Source organism: Syngnathus typhle, linkage group LG6, assembly GCF_033458585.1.
Source record: "Syngnathus typhle isolate RoL2023-S1 ecotype Sweden linkage group LG6, RoL_Styp_1.0, whole genome shotgun sequence".
Classification (NCBI taxonomy): Eukaryota; Metazoa; Chordata; class Actinopteri; order Syngnathiformes; family Syngnathidae; genus Syngnathus; species Syngnathus typhle.
The window spans coordinates 1,359,369-1,381,369 of record NC_083743.1 but is presented as its reverse complement, the minus strand read 5'-3'; the positions used below and the strand labels follow the sequence as shown (position 1 = coordinate 1,381,369).

The following is a 22,001-nucleotide window of genomic DNA, read 5'->3' as shown; positions in this document are numbered from 1 at the left end:
GTCGGGCTATCCGGAGGGCGCGCTGTCAAAATCCGCGCCGCTCGACTCGGAGCTCGGGCCTCCGCAAAGAATTTTTGACAAATTTAAGTTTGTTTAGGATTATGAGTGGACGGAGCCAAAACTTCGACTTCATCGTGATGTCAACTCCAATCTTTACTGCTGTTGAAAACGTTGAGCGGCGCGCGCTCTAACTTTACCGGAGCAAGTTCTGTTTGTTTGGGCGACTTTGTGATCCCTCCGGGGGAGCCCCGCCAAGTGAGGACTGCTAACCTTTCGATTGCAAGAGTCGATTCGAGAAGCTTGTTGGCGTTTTTTCTCTTTTCCTTGTTTGCTCCGCGTTGCCACTTGGGAAGAAGCGTGCCTTTTAGTTTAGGTAAACTCAAAGCTGATTAGAAAGTGATACCGAGAACAGAAAGCGCCTTACATTGATCTGTTGACATTTTTACGATTCAGCAAGCAGCGGGTCACTTTGACCTATAGACAGTTAACATCCGGTCGGTCAGACTGACCCATGAAAATTCGTTATGGTCGAACGTGTCAAACTGACGCGACGACATTCAGCCAGTCACAGTGCACGAACGGAGAACCTTTCCTCAGACCTTGTCGTTTTTGAGCCTGGTCTGTAAATGTTTAATTATTGATGGAGCCTTTTGAAGTCCCGAACAGAATATCCCTCGGCGGCGGCCATTAAGAAGCCAAAGCTCACCATTTGAAATCACTTGTCACAATCAAGGCGTCTCGTTTCGACCCCTCCGTCTGCCAAAGTGCGTTTGAAGATGAAAAGGTCCCCGAGCGCATCGATCGGTCTTTTGAAAGCGCTCCCGCGAGAGAGGCGGGCGGCGTCCGACGGGATTCCGCACGGCTCCTTTTCATCCCCCGCGTTGGCTGTTGTTTGTCGCTTTTGCTTGCGATGCATGCTTTCTTTTGGTTTTGTGGCACACTAACACTCTGCCTTCCCTTACTCTATTGTCCTTGTCTTTTATCTCCCAAGCTCACTATCTGGATAGGGTAGTGAAAGGTACGGCATTCCTCCTTTTTTCTTTTCCACGTCCTCCTTCGTCCATCATCGTTTGTGTGACTGCCATCAACTTTGCGGCAAACGCGCCGACAAACAATGCCCGCCGACCGACGCCATGAAGCACCTTTTGTCACGTCATCATCTCCACTTAGCACCTTCACACCCACTCGCTCGTGTTGTACAAGCTTTTCCCGCGAGTCGAAAGGTCGGGGGCGTGGTTCGCGGTGCCGATTAAGCAGCTAGCCTTCTCTCTAGTAGCACAACTTCACATTGGCACGTTGGAGTTTTTGTTAAGTTTGCTCGCACTCGCTAGGAGCACAACTTCACATTAGCACGTTAGCATTTTTGTTGACAAGCTCACACCTGCGTCCTATGGGCTCATCTCATTTCTCTGCAACTTCCTAGGGCTTCTAACATATCACTTTATGAAATCTTGGTGTCTAGGATAGATGATGACATTTTCTAACAGTAGTAGCCTCCAGCAGCCGCCACCTTTCTTCAGGGAAATTAAGAGAAAATCGTATTGTCTTTTGTTTTGTTCTGACCGCAGCACATTATCTATTCTGCCTTTTATTGAAATTGATTTTTGAGGAGCCCGTCATCGTTTAGCAGAGGCCTTTTTAAATCAGTGAATGCCAAAGCGCAATTGATTTTCTCGGCGGGACGGACGACGTGGTTAAAAGCTTTGCCGTATTTGATTATCAAACATGCAGAACAATGGCACGTAGACACTCACTCGGAAAGTGCATTAATGGCATTCAATACAAAAGCGCTCTACCTATTGGGCGGAAAGACTTATTTTTAGTTAAATCTTAAATACCCCCTTTCACATTTCTCCCCGCACGTTTTCCCACCATTTGATGTAAGCTCAAAGAGGAAACGTCAACTCGGCTGCTCCCCGCGCTTGACAAAATGGGTCAGCTCAGCACGGCGGTTATCAAGGCACCTTCCGAACAACGCAGAGCGTGACAGACGGTCGTGTTTGATATCTGGCGCGGGACCATCGCGATCGCTCGTGAGCAGATAATCGGCAAACCAGACATTTGCGGGGAGATGCTCCTGAATAAACATCCTCGTGGTTAGCATCCCGCTTTCTAGCTCAACAAAACAACCCCCACACACTGGCTTGTTCTCCCTGCTGGCGTTTCTGTTGCCTTTGGCTCCTCTCAATGGTGGAACACACACATAATCCATTTTTTTCTTTTTTAACAGCATTCAAAATTGTTAAATCCAAATGAATGTACTCTACATTAAATTTGAAGATGCCGTTTTAATGGATTTCATTTTAATCTACTTGATCCAGTTTACAGGATCAGGTGTTTGATTGATCACCCCGTCAGCACAACTTAAAGACGAGGGTCCGTGCCAAAATATTAGGAACAGATGTGAGATGCGAACGGGATCTTTTGATTTATTATCAGCCCACGTTAACGACATGAGTAAATAATGACATACGGTGGGCTTCAATAGCAGTCCATCGTGTGTGTGTGGGCGAGTGTGTGTGTTTGAACATGATAGTAAGTAGAGTGTGAGTGTGTCATTATGCTGCGTGAAGGCGGGTAATTACTCCGGCATCGACTGCGAGGATTGGGCGGCACGGCAAAGGGATATTAGCGGCTTGGCTGAAGGTGTATCGCATTGATCAACTTGAAGCGGAGGGTCATTACATTTGCCCCTCCAGGCACTCGCCACGGAACAATCCCAAAACGGAGGAGAGTGTGTGTTTGTGTGTGCGCGCGCGCGCGTCAACATCCGGAAGGGCCGGGAACATGAATAGAAATGCTAACTCATCGGTAGTCAAACTGGGCTTCCCGGGATCACCTGTGTCTGCACAAAAAATTGCAGTAGATTGTCGTGTGGTCGTATTTCGAAAAGTGGAAAGCCACAAAGGGAACTCATCCTACAGGATTAATTTTTTGGTGGGGGGGAAAAAAAACGTACACTGTCTTTGCAGAGGGCTGTCCCGGTTTGTGCAACGGCAACGGCAGGTGCACGCTGGGTAACGGCGGCTGGTACTGCGTATGCCAGCTGGGCTGGAGAGGCAGCGGCTGCGACACCTCCATGGAGACGTCCTGCGGTGATGTCAAGGACAACGATGGCGGTAAGGCGCGGACAATTTAAGATGAGCTAAAGTAGGGGGTTCGCTGGCTTTTTGTGTCCAGGAAGGCAAGGAACATTTTGCTATTCCCGCATCAATCTACCATGGATTCAATGTTACCGCTAATAATTCCTTCCAAATGATTCCGCGATGATCCGAGTCACGACCGGTGGACCCCCGGTTTGAGCGGCGCCACTCTAAGCAGCCCCGAGCGCTAACGGGCACACACTCCTCGGCCGGGACGTGATTTCCTGCGCCGCGCAGCTCATTGCGGGCTCTCCTGTTGCGGCCCATGTGACAGATTTAAAACAGGAGTGAATTGCTCAGACACACAAAAAGTTTTTTACTCATGGTTGTCGTGACCTTGCCAGACGGCCTGGTGGACTGCATGGATCCAGACTGCTGTCTCCAGGCGACGTGTCACAGCACGTCACTGTGCGTGGGCTCGCCGGATCCACTGGACATCATCCAGGAGACGCAGCTGTCGTCGGGCAACCAGGGCAAGGCGCAGAGCTTCTACGAGCGTGTGCGCTTCCTGGTGGGCCGGGAGAGCACCCACGTGGTGCGCGGCGGCGCCAGCCCCTTCGACGCCAAGTGAGTGGGAAGCTTTGCCGCGCTCCTTTGCGGCTCTGACATTGCGTTTGTCGCTGACTCACTTAATTAGCAACGCATTCAACATTCCCTGATCTTAGATACGAGCCCTGCATCAAAATAAAATGTTCTAAATTTTTAGTAAGGCCTGACCCCTGGCAATAAATAGGTTTTTTTAATTTAGTATATTAAATGATTATTTTCTATTTACATTTTGAGTCACTGCATAATATTTTTATTATCTCTATTTTTCTTTAATATTTTAAATGTATTTGTAACGACTTTTTTATGTATTTTTTAACATATTTTTCTGAATAATAGACTGATTTTATTTGTATTTTATGTTCCTTTTTGTTGTTTTAAAAAAAGATAGAATTCATTTCTATTTATTGTCACTCAAAAGTGAGCACATTTTTATCCCGATGCGGCTCTTTCATTGGATCTCAGGAGATGTGAATGTGCAAAACCCGTTGCCTTCCAAGCCGAGCGTTAGCCGACTTTCCTGCCGCGTGATCTTTAAAACGCGAGAGCAAAGGCACTCGTATTCACCTTAAAGCAATTACATGCAATAAACAAAGCCTCCAATCGGTTCCAATAGGCGGATAATGAATTGTTGCAAGTGTACGATGACTAAATGCTGCAAAATAACATTAGCCAAGAGCCCCGCTCGTTGCTCGTTATTGCCTTCTCGGAGTTATTTAGCACGTTATTACTTAAGACAACTGCGCTATAAATAACTCCGGCAAGAACGAGTGTCACCGGGGTGTTTTTTGGGGGGGGGAAGAATAGGAAGAAGGCAGCTGGATGAAGTAATGGAGGGTGAAATGGGCAGCCGGCAGCGATCGCGCGTTGCTTGACGGATGACGGACGGACGATGATGGACAAACGTGGAATGAGGCGGGGAAAAAAAAAAGTCCGAGCGACGTCGACGGCGTCTCGTATTCATGTATCGTGATTACTTTTACTGTAATCTATCGGAGGCCTGCTCCCAGAGGCGGGCGCTTGCCAGATTCGCCCTCCTCCCCCTGTCACCCCGCCTTTTGTTTCCCTCCCGCTTCATCTTGAATCGCTCGTCACCTTATTTGCATCCCGCTTTGGAAGTCACTCGTCGTTTTCCACTTGCGACAAATCAGCATCAAAACTGCAAAATAAGTCAACAATATCACATATTGTTTTGACTTTGCTGTTAGCATTTTTTCTTTTTCAAATGGTGTCAAGAAAACAAACAGTGCCGCGTGTTGTTATTTTCCGACGGGAAAGGTTATGGTTTCAGACGTCACTATTTTTAGCTCAACTTTGTACGCGTATTTCAAAAGTCTCTCAGTTCAAGCTGGATCATTTTTCCAAGCACAAAGGCAACACATTGGCACTCAAACAAATGTTTTGAATTGCCTTAAAAAAATATGAAAGGAAGGCCTGTCACCTACTTACGATCAGGGCTCATTTGGAGGAATACCGGGATATTCAATTGGATCGATTCACAAGTCAAAGTACAAAGCCTGAACCAAAATGGCCGACTTCCTTTTCAATTAGGTGTTTATCTTATTTTTATTTTGCCTTTATACGGCAGTTTCCAGTTTGCGGCGCTTCCATCCGAAGGTTCCGCGCGTACACCAAACAGTGACAGCACCCCACCTAACCCCGTTGAAATTTTCTCCGGCTGTCAACAAGCACTCTCCGGACGAGCAAGGGGAGAAAAAAAAAAAAGTAGCAGCGCGAGATAGCAGAAGCCGCGGCCATAAATAAGTCAAACGTAGAGAACCCAGAGATGAGCCGCGAGAACGGAGGCTCACCTAAAAATATCAGTGACAATCTATTATTCATGCCCGGTGTTGATTTCCCACCGACAGAAGCGAGCGCTTCTGACAGCCCTGTTCGGGGCCTTCGGATGGGCTCCCGGCACCTTTTCTGATACGGCCGCCCGGCCGATCAGCTTTCCATTGATCCCGCTTAACCGCTTCCTCGTTGACATGTCGGAGCTCGCCGCCCTCTGATGTTTGCCACCGCAAGAAGCTGCAGAAGGTGTCACCCGGTAAAGCGGCCGCCGCTGCAGAAAAGCTCCTTGCTCGCTCCGGCGTGACACGCGATACAAGAGAGCGACGAGGCCGGCGGCGGCAACCGTGCACGCCGGATGGAATAGTAAACAGGAGACACTGAAACGCCACAAAAAGACAAACTTAACAAAACCGGAGACGGTAATGAAGTCAAGGTGCTGTACCGGGCCATTAATCCTTTCCGGCACCTTTGTCAAATTTAATCTGTTTTTAATCTTGTTTACATTTGATTTTTTTTCTGGCGGATACCGGACAGAATAGTAAGTAGGGACAGCCAGAGAAAGCGATTGATAGCCAACAGAGGTGTTATTAGCGTCAGGCCATTAGCGCCACTTGTTGTGTTTCTTCTCGGCGGGCTGGAGCGAGCAAAATGCCGTTTTTCACCGTTGTAATAAGCCGGCCCAACGTCTGTGTGAGTTGTACGCTGTCGAGACCTTCTTGAAATGACTTCATTTCTTCATCGTTATTATTGTCAGGACAAATAAATTGCCAATTTGCCGTTTTTCCCCTTGCTCAATTTATTTAGAAAAAAAAAATCAACCCTCAGAGGTCGTTTAACATGACCCACAAAAATGCCTCATGCACTCAACGAGGACCAGCGAGACACAGCGGACATTTTATAGTTCGAGCACTGCCTAAACATTTTACCCAGCAATGTGAATTTTGGTAGCCATGTCCATTATGAGTAGACCCACAAAAAGAAAAACTCCAGACAGTATTTTTGGTTTGTTTTGTCCATTTCCACTGAGTACATCAAAAAGCAACTCATTGGGTTGCATTATCCCGAAGCAGTTCTTGAATCCGGCGGTCCAAATTGCAGCCGCTCATGTTTACACTCATTAATGTGGCCTCACTGGCAGATATGCACTGTGAACTTTCCAACCGGAGATAAGGCCCAAAAGGTCCTCGGTGACTTGCACCCGATCCTTCACCCTCAGCGTCTCCTTCTCCGGGCTCTGTTTAACGTCAATATTTAAATCATTTGTCTTGACACGAAGGAGGAGGAGGAGGAGGAAGAGTCGTCTCGGCCGGCCGGGCGGGCGGGAAAGGAGATAGTTCCACTTTGACGCATCCTGAAAGAAAACCCGCCACGATCGGCTTCCTCAAATAAAATAAACCGCTGGCGTGAATGATGACGGCGGGTTAACTCTGGCGGCAATTGTCTGCAAACACGGCCAGCCGTCCGTATTCGCTTGTTTACGGCCAAGGTCTGCTGAAGGAGAGCCAGGCTCATTAACATAGAAGCAGGTTCCTGGGGAATGGCCTAGTAGGAGGTGAACGATCTTGCCTTTGGTAAGGACATGTTGAGGGCGGCCGCTAACATGGCCGGTGTTAATTGTTTCCGCTCTGTGGCAATATTTAAGACCTAAACCGCCATTAAAAATAGCCTTTTCGTCAAGGGAGTGTTTTGTTATGGTCACAAACAATGGCTGACCAGAGTGGAGGTGCCAAGTCGGAATTCAGCAAGGGAGACGGGATTTTTGGAATATTGCCCACTTTGGTGTAAAAAAAAAAAAAAAAAGCTTTTTTTTTTCCCCGAACTAGTTTCAACAAAGCACCTGAAATCAAAGCTGAGGTCAACGCGAGGTCATCTCAAGATTACCGCTCGAAATCGTAACACGCCTGTTTTGACAATGGAGGTAAATGTCATTGAAATAAATTTACTTCAGCACAGTAGATATTTTGTTCCTTGCGTCGGCCACTGAAAGATGATTGGGCACCTCATTTGGCGACACGGATGTCCAGGTGGACGACTCGACGTTTCGATAAGCGGCCAAACGAGTCTGCAAATCTTCACTCTTTACTTTTTCCATCGCAATGAGAAAGATAAGTCATGCATATTTTTTGATTAGTGCAAAAAGGAAAGCTTCGTTATCTCATTATCGTTCCAGCTCGGCTATGAAAGAAAAAACCCTCAGAGACGTGCAAAGTGTTTTATTTTTGTTTTGCTTGATTGCCTTTATTCTGTAACATGTTTTTCTTTTCATAAACCACCGTCAATCTTCCGACTGCAAAAAAAAGATTGGCTTCCTTCTCACAAATATCCAGCATTAGAACTGGAACAGAAAAAAAAAAATTGTCTCCCGTACAAAAGCCCGAAATTGTTTCCTCCAGCAATCAGATCCGCATCCCCTTCATTGTCTTTTGATGCATCATCCAACAATAAACTCACGTTTGCCGCGTCCCACTTTCGTTCAAGACGCTCGTCCTCGTTTGCGAAGGGACAATTATTCTACGGCATCATTAAGCACGAGCTACAATTTGTCGTCCCGGTAGTGACCTCGTCGCTTTTCCCTTTTCGCCGCAGGCACGCGTGCGTCATCCGCGGACAAGTGGTGACCTCGGACGGAACGCCGCTGGTGGGCGTCAACATCAGCTTCGTCAACAAGCCCTCGTTCGGCTACACCGTCACCAGACAAGACGGAAGGTAAGAGGCATCTTTTTTTTTCTCGCCGCACGAGCGCCGCCATTGATCTGCTTGCCGCTTTCCAATTTGGGAGCGCCGGGCGCAATTCCCACACACATCAAACAGAGCCCTTCTGGTGCGCGCTCGTAAGTTCCGCTTCAGTTGCGGCGGGCGGGGGAAAGAAATCAAACACGCCAATTCAAAGCGAGCAAGCTCGGACGGCGCGGCGCAGATGGACGTTGTTTAGTCGACAACGGCGCTTTGGGGAGGAATTAACGGAGGCGTTTCATTTCAGGCGCCCTTTACGTAATTTGCCTCGTTTTTATTCTGCGCGTTAGCTCGGCTAGTAAACGACTAGTAATCCTCTCACTGGTAAAACTATTTATATAGTCTGTAAGCAGGTGGTTTGTTTAACTAGCAACGGGATTACGTGGAAATAACCAGCTTGGCGTTCACTGCCTCGGTTTCTTGATTAAATAATAGCGCTTTTAAAAATTGTTAAAAAATTGGCAAACAAAAATGTTCCTTTTCTTATCCATCAATACATACGAGAGAGATAATGACATTTAAACAACCCCTCAAAACACAATAATAAGACGTAAATAGTAATAAATAAATTACAAATAAAACTCCAAATAAGCGTAGATGTGAGAGTTAACGGATATCAAGGATGGATGGCTTTGGGGGGCGTTCCCAGAGCGACGCCCATGTATCCAAACAAGGCGAACCACATTTGGCGTCTGTCTCAGAAGAGTGAAAGCCGCTGCGTCCCGATCCGTGCTCCACTTCCCACTTGACATTATGATCACTTGGCGGTGTCTGGAAAAAGCGCACACGCTTGATCCTTTTCCCCGGCCTTTCATCGACATCCCTCATCATCAACTCGCCTCTAATCTGCTTTGGCCTTGAAGCCGTTTCCTCTCTGACTTTCTTCTTTGCTTTCTGCGACGCCGGCTTTCTTCATCTCTTCTCCCCCGTGTGTCTTTTTTTTTTTCCCCTCACGCAAAAAATTCTATACGCTTCTCTCGGAGGCATCTTAAGTGTAAACAGTCCTCAATCTTGGATGCTTTCCATCCTGTAAACACGGGGCGGCCGCTCCCAAAGCATTCCCTCCTGCAATCACTGTAAACAGGCTCAGTGCAGCGTGAAATCAGAAAGGCACCTGTTCAGCCACTTAGAAATGGGAAAGCTGTCCGGGCTCATTTCGATGATGTTGTCCAAGGCCCGCTTCGTTCAAAGTTTTCTGTCGTAAACAAAAGTTATGGGGCGGGTTCTTCGCCTGACGTCATTTGCTTCTTTTTTTTCCCGGCATTCATCAAAAAAGTAAATCACAGAAAAGACTAACTGGTTGCTAAATGAGTTCCTCAATATACTTTCAGCTGCAGTGAGAAAACTTTCCCGCATATCATATTTGACAAAGGCCCGCATCGATCGCTGCCTACACAGGCTCCTCCCCCCCCTCCTCTCCCGTAGACGTTACACAAATCTGACCCCACAAGTCTCCGAGCTGTACTTTTAATGTCCAGGCCGCTACTTTGCTGTAGGGCGACCTCCCGCTGCGCATACAAGCATGTCCACGGGGGCTCCAGGTGAGCGGGTGCAAATTGGCTCTCGGCAGGAAGTGACAAGAACCACGCGGGTCCGATAGCACGCGCGCACCCCAAGGCACGGAGCCGATAATTCGACCCAGTAGATGGTTTGCACGTCGGGGCTTTAAGAGTCGTTTTGGAGCGGACTGCATCCATTGGAGGGATCGATGGCGCTTTCTAGCTAGCGTGCACTCGCACAATGAGCACTTCGAGAATGAACGCTTTTGATTGACGCTGTCAGAGACTTTTTTATTTACCTAATATTCAGTGTGCTGTATGTCCGGCTAAATGTGAAAGTATTATGTAAAATAAAATATAATTCTTTAATTAGTAATATAAATAATTAAATGACTTGTCTCGCGTTCCCAGTTTCGACTTGGTGACAGACGGGGGCATCGCGGTGGCGCTGCACTTTGAGCGCGCGCCGTTCATCACGCAGGAGCACACCCTGTGGCTGCCGTGGGGCCGCTTCTTCGTCATGGACACGGTGGTCATGCGCCACGAGGAGAACGACATCCCCAGTTGTGATCTCAGCAGCTTCGCCCGGCCCAGCCCCACCGTGTCGCCGGCGCCGCTCACCGCTTTCGCCGGATCCTGCGCCGAGAGAGGGACGGTGGTGCCCGAAATACAGGTGACTCGGACTCAAACATTTGTGTGTCTGCGCGTGCGTGTGTTTGTGCAGACTCTGCCGACTATTCATCAAGCGTAATAGTCGTCGCCGTGATCTGGTCTCTCGGGCGTAATTGCTCTTCTCTGCAACTTGGCCACTTTCCAGCGTGTCGAGCGCAGATGACTACACATGTTCGCGATGTCAGCCGAGCATCGGGTTGATAATTTAACCCTGAAATCTGTGTCATTGTTAGTTTGATGGCTAATTTAGTCGACCAATTTATACCTGACGCGTATCAGACAATGAAAATAGTCTTCCTGAAGAAAAGCCAGCTTTTTGTGCAGTCAAGTGAGTGTTGAGGAGAAACGGATGACGTGCGTTGGATTCAAGCTCGAATTTGTAGAAAAACACGAGCGAGGTGCGTGCAGTCAAGGCAAAGCGGCGCGTCGACATTATGTACAACGCTCAAGCCCAAAAGAGTCAATAAAGGTAATGCCAGCCAAGGCCGCTTTTTAATAATTTCTGAGCTGTGGACCTCTGTTGATGAAAAAATGGCCAAGTTGCTGAAAGGAGCAAAGCATGGCCAAAAAAAAAAAAAAGTTTCGATGTTTATTTTCAGCTCAAAATCATTTTTATCGCAACCGTTTCTGTTATTTGGATCAATGTCAACCTGTTGGTGGATCGCGAATAAATGGAAGTTTACAGGTCAGACTGAAGCCATCCATCCAGACTTCTCCTCCGCTCTCGCGAAAAACAAATTCCTTCATCTCGTTTTAATTTTGTTGAAAATAGCGACAAAGCGGGCTTACGCGTTGACCTCTTTTCCCCACAAAGTCGCCATCATGGAGCGCACGGGCCGGCGTGTCTAACAGGCGTCTCTTTGCCCTTATCTAATTATCTCGTCTCCCAGTTTGCCTGCTGAGATTTATGGCATTTCAGTGAATTTGCAATGAGTCTTCTTATAGCCTCCGCCCGCTCCCCTTTCGGAGGGCCGCCCTCTGCTCGCCGTGCCTCACGAGGGCCAATGCAGATCAATCGCCCTCCGAGCAAAATGCACCTCTGACTGACGTGTCCTCTGACCAGCGTTACGGCAGCTCGCCATTTTAATTGTTATGCAAGATCTCGCCGTACGCAAAAGCAGGGCGAGGGTGGCCAAAGGTGACTTAATTAGAGCGGAGTGGAATAAAGCGGCACTTGTTGACCTTTAGCTTCAACGTGAGCGCCACCCGACACGCGCCATATATTACCCGCTCGTGTAAGGCGCCGGCCCGAGGGCAAGGCAGCGGCGCCGCCGTCGTGGTGGCGGGACGGAGCGCTTGTAATGAAGGACATTTCTGTTATGAAATCAATGCGGGAAACTATTCAGCGCGCCATAATGATGAAATCCTTCAGCGCGTCGCCGCGCTATAATTGTCCTCCTATTGATGCCGTCGATCCCTTGCAGGAAAGCTTATGAATAATACGTGACAGTCTGCACTGGTCAGCGGCCAGAAGGGAAGACAAATGCATGTTGGTTGTGAAATAAAAGGCCGTATGGATTTCCAGGGAGTATTTATGGGCACGTGTTGCTTCGAGGCGGTCACTTGCAAAAACTGGCCGGGAATTGAAACGGAATAGAGAAGATGAGGATTGGCAAATTTTTGGCAGAGTGTCGCTAAACGTTTTAATTTCTTTGTTTAGAACAATAATTCTAAATTTATTTGTTTTTATTATTAAATAATCTTAAAAAACGTTTTGTATTTTAATATTTTATTTATTTATATTTTATGTATTTATTTATTTGCTCCCGTGCAGACGCTGCAGGAGGAAATCCCCATACCGGGTACGGACATGAAGCTGGGCTACCTGAGCAGCAGGACAGCGGGCTACAAGTCCATCCTGAGGGTGACCCTGACCCACGTGGCCATCCCCTTCAACCTGATGAAGGTGCACCTCACGGTGGCCGTGGAGGGCCGGCTCTTCAGGAAATCCTTCCCGGCGGGGCCCAACCTCTTCTACGACTTTGTGTGGGACAAGACGGACGTCTACAGCCAGAAGGTCTACGGCCTGTCCGAAGCTTTTGGTCAGTGAGGAAACGTCCGTTTTGTTTCAACCACATCATCGGATCATTTGAACATTTTCATGTTAAAGTTGCACTCGAATGCTAATGTAGCTTTTTGATGGTTTTACCCTCGAACCGATCGTTACCTTTATTTCCTACGGGACAAATCACTGGTTGGCTTTCCACCATATTGGGAAAATAACTCTTTCGCTACATAAACACTTTTATAAGCAATTGGAGGCCGCCCTGTGGGATCCAGTGCGGTGCCGCAGCCCGGCTTCTTTTGAGTCTTCCCGCTTTCCAAGTTGTAATGCGCTAACCTTACTATCTTTTTTTTTTTTTTTTAGTGTCTGTGGGTTTTGAGTATGAATCATGCCCGGACCTGATCTTGTGGGAGAAGAGGACGGCCGTTCTCCAGGGATACGAAAGCTCCGCCTCCAAGCTGGGCGGATGGACCGTGGACAAGCACCACGCTTTGAATATACAGAGCGGTGAGTCAACTTCACAATCCCTTTTTGCATTGTTCTTTTCTGGAGGGGGAGGGAGGGTCCTTTTTTGTTGCCCGCCTACAGCCGCCCACAAACTGCAGGAGACAGTACAATCGCCACACACACACACACTTTCTACATGTTTATACACGATCTACCGCTGTCCATTTTCTTCCCGGCCAACCAAGGGGTCAATTTTTCCATTCCTGCCAAATGGCTCTTGAAAAGTGGATGAAGAGAGAAGAAAGTTTGGAGCAGTCACCTGTCACGAGCGACAGCCTCATCAGAGGAGATGAGGCGTGCTGATAGGAAAAGTGCTCGGGAAGCTTTGATCCGTCACGCCAAGTCAGGGAGCGCGAGGGGGTGGGAGAAGCTGCGGGCAGATTCCACGAGACGTGGCCAGCAGCGCCGGGCCCCGCCCCCTCGCTTCTTTGGCTCCGGCGCGTCATGTTCGTGCCCATCCTTTTTAGAATCAAGCCTAATTTAATTGCCGACAGCTTGCTCGCCGAAGCCATTGCGAGATTTAATCATGCCCTGGGAGGAGGATGCTTGGCTGGTCCTCGTTGATAGACCAAATGTTGCTCCGCTCAGACCACTCGCCACGCTCTCCGTGACGTGCGGCGCATTTCAAACAGCAGCTCTTTGAATTCATGGAAACTTGAGTTGATCCTCACGCCATTCCAAATTGAAAATTCCGTCCCCCACCAGGCATCCTCCACATGGGCAACGGGGAAAACATCTTCATCTCGCAGCAACCGCCCGTCATCGGCAGCGTGATGGGCAACGGCCGGCGCCGCAGCATCTCGTGCCCGAGCTGCAACGGCATGGCCGACGGGAACAAGCTGCTGGCCCCCGTGGCGCTGGCGTGCGCCTCCGACGGCAGCCTCTACGTGGGCGACTTCAACTACGTGCGGCGGATCTACGCCACGGGCAACGTCACCAGCGTCCTGGAACTCAGGTTGTTGCCAATCATCTTCTCTTCATTGACATGAATTCCCAGTTGATTAACTCGACCCGCTAACAAGAGTGTTTTACTAGCAGCTAACATTTGTTGTCTGTCTTGTGCCCTCCGTCTGCTACTCTTGGCAGAAATAAAGACTTCCGGCACAGGTAAGGCAAAGAGGATCAAAAAAGATGATTCCACTTCCTTTGCTCCCTTCCCTTTTGCCTCTCTGTGAACCCAATTGTGACGCTGGCTTCAAAGTGGAAATTATACATTGTGCGCAGATAGTGGCTGTCTGCTTTACTGTCGTCTTCGTACAGCTGATAGCGTTGCATTTTTTTTCAAACCGGCCTTCATCTCGCACACGCCACTGCTTTGCATCTGCGTCTCCTGCTTCTCTGGATAATTAGCGCTTCCTCAAATACAAAGGGGGTATATTAGAGACACCAGCAGGTTTTCGACAAATAATAATGAATAAATTATGTAAAAAATCTATTAAAAATATATATATATAAATATATGATATGATAATATAAGTTGTGCAAAGACAGTTGGATGTCATTTCAAATTTTCTATTAGACATACCGTTGTTAGCATCTTGTAGCATTTATAAAAGATGAAAATCATTGTAGGGTAAACATTTCACAGCAAAAAAAACAAATATGTGTCGTGAATATTTCAATATTACCGTTTTTTTCCGTGTATAGTGCGCCCCCATGTATAGTACGCACCCCTAAAAATGGCATGCTGATGCTGGAAAAAAGCTTGTACCCATGTATAATACGCACCCAATTTTTATGAATTTTTTTAAAAAAAAAATTAATTTTTTTTTTTTTTTTAAGTCCCAATGATCGTCACACACGCAGGGAGGCAATGGGTCCCATTTTTATAGTCTTTGGTATGGTCTTAACTAGGCTGGATGTAATTTTTTTTGTTGGCGTTGATTTCTCCGACTGCCCGTAAACGCACCACCGCGCTCCGTGCGCATGGAGCGTGTTTGAAGTGAACAGCAGAGAAGAAAGGAACAAGGCAAAGTGTTGTGAAATAAAATATTACCTGTAATACGGATTTAGGTAGAGAACTGAACTCTCGCTCTTTATATAGCTGACGTGTCTTGCTCATCCGTTCTGCGCATCTGTAATGGCGGCCTCCGTATGATATCCGGTTTGCGTGTGTGCAAGAGCGAGAGAGAGCGAGAGAGAGAGCGCGCGAGAGAACGCTCAACCGTAGCGCGCCGCCGACCGCCCAACTGCACCGGGCTGGTCGATTATTGTGACAGAGCCGTCGCTGAAATTTAGAAGATATTTTTAAAGTCCTGATGTACTTTCTAAAATTTAAGTGGACCTCAGTGCGCACTGCGCAGGGAGCTTAATTTGGTGCGGTCGCGCAACCGCAGCGCGCCGGGCGCTCACTGTCGCATTGCTTAAAGAGCGCCTTTGTGTTTTAGGATGAACAGCAGAGACCAAAGGAACAAGGCAAAGTGTTGTGAAATAAAATATTACCTGTAATACGCATTTTGTTATTTGCTGATTGAAACTGCTAATTAAACTGTGAATTGAAACTAATAGGAAGAAAACAACTCTCGCTCTTTATATAGCTGACGTGTCTTGCGCATCCGTTCTGTGCATTTTATTTCACAACACTTTGCCTTTCTTCTCTGCTGTTCACTTCAAACACGCTCCATGCGACCGCAATGCTCTCGTATCAGACGCTTGCTCGATCACCTGCTCGTTTGCTGTCCCGTGCGCGCACGAAGCGCGGTGGTGCGTTTACGGGCAGTCGGAGAAATCAACGCCAACAAAAAAAATTACATCCAGCCTAGTTAAGACCATACCAAAGACTATAAAAATGGGACCCATTGCCTCCCTGCGTGTGTGACGATCATTGGGACTTAAAAAAAAAAAAAAAAAAAATTTAAAAAAAAATTTTTTTTTTTTTTTTTGTACCCATGTATAATGCGCACCCCGGATTTTAGGACAATAAATTAGTAAAATTTTGCGCACTATACACGGAAAAAAACGGTAATTGCATTTTTTAAGTGCTAACTTATGATTTTGCCCACCGACTACAATCGGAGGACATAGTTTGTACTCAATATAGCCTTCCTTAATCTGGCCGCATTTATGGCAGGCGCTTTGCTTGTTTACCGACATGGTAAAATCCCCAGCGTGCCCAGCGCGGCGTACATTTTCCCCGACTAAGCATCTCCACTCAATGTTGTGTTTATTGTGGTTTATCCGGCGGGGAAAAATGAGCACGTAATTCATTGAGCTTAAAGGTACGAGCGTTTGCAGAGCCGTCTGCAGATACGGCACGTCTCAGCCGAAAGGGCTCCTGATTGATTTTCCATCACGGGGTCACGACTCCAGACGGCCAACATGTGGTCAAATAGAGAATGAAAAGCCGAGCCGGGGTCGGTCACTGGCCCCCATTTAGGAAAAAAAAATGTATGGCACAATGGCTGGCTGCCCGATTGACTTTTCAGTCTGTCTCAGCAACTAATGAGGCAAAGGTTCAGTGCGCCTTTGGACGACTTGATGTGTCCATTTCCAGGTATCTGCACAACGTGACTTGCAGACTTTCGTTGGAAAAAAAGCACTACTTCCTTTTGTTTGTGGGCTCAATTAATTGTAAAGAGAACACAAGCAAATGATGCCAGAATCAAAAGTTCTATTGAGGGAATTGCACCTCCCTGCCAGCAGGGGGTGCTAGTCAAGCGGGGGCATCGTATTAACAATTTAGTTTTATCTAAATATTTGGGTCTTGGAATGTTGCTGTTTTTCTCACTCTGGTCCAGAAGTGTCCACTCGCCTGGTCGCAACTCCCTATCTCCGTCCCACGTCGTCATGGTAACTGGAATAACGCAGCAGAGTGTCTTGATGGTGACCTTGAGACTAATGTGGGGGGGTCTTAGTCCTTTAATACACACGGTAATGGGTTTGCCGCACCGTCGGACGACGACAAACACAAACTCGTCAGTGTGCGCTGCCTGCTGCTCGCTCCAGATTAAAATAGCCAAATCACGTCCCTTTGTTCTCGCCGCCGCATTTGCATGATAACAAGGAGATTTATTCAGAAGGAGAAACAGCGTGCGCCGGTATAAAACAGGCAAAATCCCGCCGTCGGCGTGCGAGCCGCGCATGCCGATACGGGACTGAGGGGAGGTGGCCGCCCGCCTCACCCCGCGTTGGTGTTCATTGACCCCCCGCTAAGGATGTCCCCCCACGCCCTCCCGCTATTTCTGCGCTAGCATGCGGCAAAATCCAATTATCTCCTACAAACTAGATGTTGTCGGTGAATATGGATGGCCGCGGGCCCTGAAGGTCGGCGAATAACGCTTCCTGCTTTTGAAAGCGGCTGCTCTACATACGCCCCTGGAGCCGATAAGCTATCAGCTGATTGCACCTGCCGACGAGAATTCCGTTATTGAGGTTGGATGCCAACCGTTTGTTGCTTCTTTTTTTTTTTTTCTTGGCCAACTACCTTATTTCGGATGTGGTCGGAGGGCTGGATGTCAGCTGTTGGTTGAAGGTCATTTGTCAAATGAAATCAGTTGACACTCCCGACAGAGCCTCGCCTTGTTGTGGCATTCTAAGAAAACGGTAAACCACGAAAGAACCCCTCAAGGTTAAAGAGTAGAGATTGGCTCCTAATCCACTCTGAATGACGGCCAAGCGTCTCCATAATGCTTATCGAGGGGCCTGCCGAGCGTCCGATAAACTCGGGTTATCTTTGAAGTGGACGCTAATGACTACCTTGCTAAAATACACCCACGTTGTTGTTTTTAAGAGCGCACAGCAGGACAAAATAGCTCGCAAACTGCCTTGGCTCGGCTTTACTCTTTGCTCCAGTAAGTATTTTCAAATATGATCCCTAAACTAATTCCAATTTACCTTGCAACATTACCCAGAAGAAAAAAACGACTCGCCGCGACAACCCAGACTAAACTTCCTTTCCGAAAAATGAAATCTGCAACTGGAGTTTGTCAGCATCTTGTGCCATTTCAGAAAAAGTGCAAACGTTGCCATTAGGTGATTTTTGGGGTGAATAGCTGGGGGATGGAAAAAAAAAAAAGCTAGCAATTGCTTTGTGTGCGGATTCGTCCAAATAAGTGAAAAGAAGGGACAAGGGAGTTGACTTTTTGCAATGGCCGCATCTGGGTTGCTTACACAGCGTTGTCATTTTAATATCACGGCAAAATTACGGGTCGGACAAAGTGCCATCATTAGCATTTCTCTCCAGTGGACGCTGCCACGCTTTGTGTGCCATTAGAACAATTTGCCAGCTGTGAGATCTTCTGCACACTCTTCTCATAAACTATTGTGGATTTTCAATTAAGATGCCTGAATTGTGTTTTTTTTTTTTTTTTAAATCTGCTTTCCTTTAATCATATTTTCTTTTCATTTCCCTTTCAATGAATTCAAAGGCTCTTTCGACTCCATTTGAATTGTGTTTTTGTCGACCTCAGCAACAGCCCGGCCCACAAGTACTACCTGGCCAGCAGCCCGGTGAACGGCGCCGTGTACCTGTCGGACACCAGCAGCCGCAAGGTGTTCAAGGTGAAGTCGCTCAACGCGCCCAAGGACGTGGCCAAAAACCTGGAGGTGGTGGCGGGAACCGGAGACCAGTGTCTGCCCTACGACGATGCACGCTGCGGGGACGGGGGCAAGGCTGCCGAGGCCACGCTTACAAACCCCAGGGGTGAGTCCTGGCACCTTTGCATATGTCACATGCTAACACTTAGCATGTGTGCTACCTTGTGTGTGTCTTTACTATATATATATTCTTTGATTTACATTTAAAAGACATCATATGCTTCCCTTACATTCCTTAGCCCCTGTCACATGCTAATAGCATGTGTGCCAGCGTGTATGTGGTTTTATCTCTCTATTTTTTTTTTAATTTACATTTGAAAGAAATCATATGCACATCCCTTAGCCCCTCTCCCATATGTCCCATTTTAGCATTGCTTTGGATGCAAAAAAAATATATATGGTGAAACAGTCTCATCAATTCTTTCACCCAACCTATGTTAGCATCACCGGTGTAAATTATTTTAAGATGTCATTATTTTGGTTATTTTCTCGCGCTCCCCAGCGTCATCTTTTTTTCCCCTTAGTTCTCTATATTTGGACGAGGCGTTGAGTTATTTGATCACACGCTCGCGCACCTTTTGTTCTCCGCCGGCATGACAGTGTGATTCATACGTGCGGAAATTTTGCTTGAAGAGAAGTGTTAAAAACACACACTTCCTTTTGTCGCCAACGCTGAAATATTGTGACAGGCTCTAAATATATAGAAGTAAGCACACACATGCAAAACAAAGCTGTATGCAAACGTCAGGCGCTCATTTCTGGCGATCTGTGGTCCAAGCATATTTCGAGAGGGGCCAGTGCCCCGGCAACCCCCCCCCCCTCTAGCTCGGCCAGTGGTTATAATGTGTAACGTGTAAAAACAAAAAAAAGATGCCCAATATTCTCCTATTTTAAGAGCTTGATGGCCCTTGTGACACGTCAAGATGTTTGCTGACGACTGCGCTTCATTTTTTTTTTTTAAGGCATCACGGTGGATAAGTACGGCATAATCTTCTTTGTGGATGGAACCATGATTCGCCGGGTGGACCAGAACGGAGTCATCTCCACCCTCCTGGGCTTCAACGACCTGACCTCCGCTCGACCCCTCAGCTGCGACTCCGTCATGGACATTGCTCAGGTAGCGTCACGCCCCGCCCGGCCCCGCCCTCCCCACCACCTGGCCATCCGAGCAGAATTAAGCAAGGATGCGCGTTGACCTTTTGCCGTAGGCAGTGTGCAGTGGATGAGCTTGAACTTTAACCCCCCGCGGACTCTCGATCCACGCGTCCACTGAGGCACAAGCACATATGGAGCGCACATACACGCTCTCTTAAAACCACCCCGGGCAAGGACACCCGAGTGCTAGAAAAGAGCGGATAGAAAACTGAAATGAGGGGGTTGCGCAAGTGTGCACACCCCCTTGCAGACGCGATGTGGCTGTGTTGAGAATGAAGGTAGATACATTGAAACGGGAGTCAGCGCAGCATTTCAAGTGCCTCCCGTGAAGCGGCTTCAGGTTCAGAGGCCTTTTCTGACATTGTTTTGTTTTCGCACAGAACGGGAAGCTTTGAAGCTAACGCCAACATTAAAGGAACGCTACTCTCTACCGTACGACTTTGAATTTGGGCCAATTATAAGCTCTGATTTTGAGAGACAGAGCGTTCAATATATAATTTTAGAACAAAAGGCCTAAAATGACAGGAACTAAATCCTTTCTTTTTTTTTTTATTAGAGAACAAATGTGGTTTAATTTTCTTTCGCTGCTTCACTACTGCCATCGCACTCGTGATTGTTTCTTGTTCTGTGGTTAGCGTCACCGTTCTCCTCTTTGCTGTCCTCAGCGATGGTGAGACAAATAAAAAAAAATAAGCCAAAGAAAAAGCAGAAAGATGACAGACTCTGCAACCATGACAAACGGCCACCGAGGCCCGTTGAAAAATCGCTCAGTCACTAAAAAGCATTCATTAAAAATTCATGCGGGCGGCTTCCAACACTCGACAAGCCCTCACTTAACATCAGCGCTTCTCTGGAGGAGTCTCCATCATCATTACCTCCACCTCCAGGGGATGATGTTGATGTCAGACTGACTTCTTGAGCGATCTGAACGAGACGGCATCATATAGAATCTTATTTGCGGCACAACGATTATCCGATTCATCACAGATATCAAACTATTATGATCATTTTGTGATGTTCAATTCTAATTGTACAAAAATAGCTTGACTGGACGATAAATACGTGTGGGATTGCTGCGAGGGCGATTGCCTCTGGTGTCCGAGGTTTTTTTTGGACCTGGCGAGCCCGCTCAAGCGTCTTACACTTCTTCAAACTGCTCTGGGCTTCTTCTTTAAAGTCTTTAAAAGGTGCTTTGGCGGGCCCTCCCGCCAAGTTCAGCCTTTAAGCGAAGGCAAATGGAACGGTATTTACAGCTTGCGCGCCAGCGTTGACGTTAGATTTACTCTCAGACGAGGACTTGAAATGATGACATTTCTCTCGTCTGCCAGCGGACCTCACGCTGCTGCCGGGAAAGAGGGGACGTGATTGCTTCTTGACTGTGTCCTGGGGTAAAAATAGGCAAAAAAAAGATTGTTTGCTGGGAGATGTTTTGTGTAGCTGCCATGTTTTTTTTGACAGTCACAAAATGGGCGAAAAATGATTGTTTGCTGCGACATGTTTTTTTTTTTTGTAGTTGCCATGTTTTTTTGGGGGTAGTCACATCTGTGTAAATCACATTTTTGTTACTGTAACTTAGTTACTAAAAACAAATTTTTAGCCAAGCACTTGCCACTTTTTAAACTTGGGGACTGGATTTTGACTGGAATGAAGTCATGCGACACGCGGGTTACATCATACATGACAGCAGCTCTGTGAAACCCCTTCTCAAAGTGGCATTAAGAACCTCCTCACATCGGGCCTCATGTAATATTTAACCGGCAGTGTTGACAAGAAATTGGTTTTAAGGAATTCAAAGTCCTCCCCCACTACTTCCCCTCGTGTGCTTTTTTGCAAATGCATTTTCTGAACGCCGCCAGGCCTGTCGAGATGGTATGCAGCCCGCCCGCGGCGACGCCTCATGATGGGGGAACCCCTCCCTCCCCTCCCTTTTGAGGGCTTTTTCAATCAAAAGCAGATAAGTGCGCCACTCCAAAAGAGTGCCAAGAGATTCAAAAGCGTGACCAATAACGCCGGCGAGTCAGAGATGACATTTTTTATGTCGTCCACTCCCCCGTCGGCCGTCAAATGATGAAATTGGCTTAAAGAGCGTGAGGAGATAAAGGTGGAATATGGTGGGCAATCTTCTACTTGAAAGCGGATGACAAGCTCTCGGGTGTATTGAGGGAGGGCTGTTGCGCTGCAAGTGATGTCACCGAAGGACTTCAAAGAAAAACGTAATTTGTGTATTTTTCGTAAGCGCATGCAACATGCTGCCTCGCGGAAATGCAAAATAGTCTCCGGCAACATTTAGTTGACGTTACAATTTGTTTTTTCCCTCCAGATTCAATCCATATTTTTATATAGCATATATGGTCATGTGATGGCGTCAGCTTCCATTTTTGTTTCTACGGTTATTTGGAACATTTCCCATAA

At 47.3% G+C, this 22,001-nt stretch overlaps 1 protein-coding gene across 1 annotated transcript in view; it reads left to right on the top strand.

Annotated features, from left to right (window-relative positions):
* Positions 1 to 22,001, top strand: part of LOC133155964 (teneurin-4-like) — a 96,544-nt gene that overhangs the window by 56,558 nt on the left and 17,985 nt on the right. The window contains exons 15-24 of the mRNA XM_061281657.1: positions 2,973 to 3,119; positions 3,488 to 3,710; positions 8,070 to 8,189; positions 10,127 to 10,388; positions 12,162 to 12,429; positions 12,756 to 12,899; positions 13,605 to 13,854; positions 13,986 to 14,006; positions 18,308 to 18,540; positions 19,397 to 19,551. Coding sequence (XP_061137641.1) covers positions 2,973 to 3,119; positions 3,488 to 3,710; positions 8,070 to 8,189; positions 10,127 to 10,388; positions 12,162 to 12,429; positions 12,756 to 12,899; positions 13,605 to 13,854; positions 13,986 to 14,006; positions 18,308 to 18,540; positions 19,397 to 19,551 — 1,823 coding nt within the window. The remainder of the gene's footprint in view (positions 1 to 2,972; positions 3,120 to 3,487; positions 3,711 to 8,069; positions 8,190 to 10,126; positions 10,389 to 12,161; positions 12,430 to 12,755; positions 12,900 to 13,604; positions 13,855 to 13,985; positions 14,007 to 18,307; positions 18,541 to 19,396; positions 19,552 to 22,001) is intronic.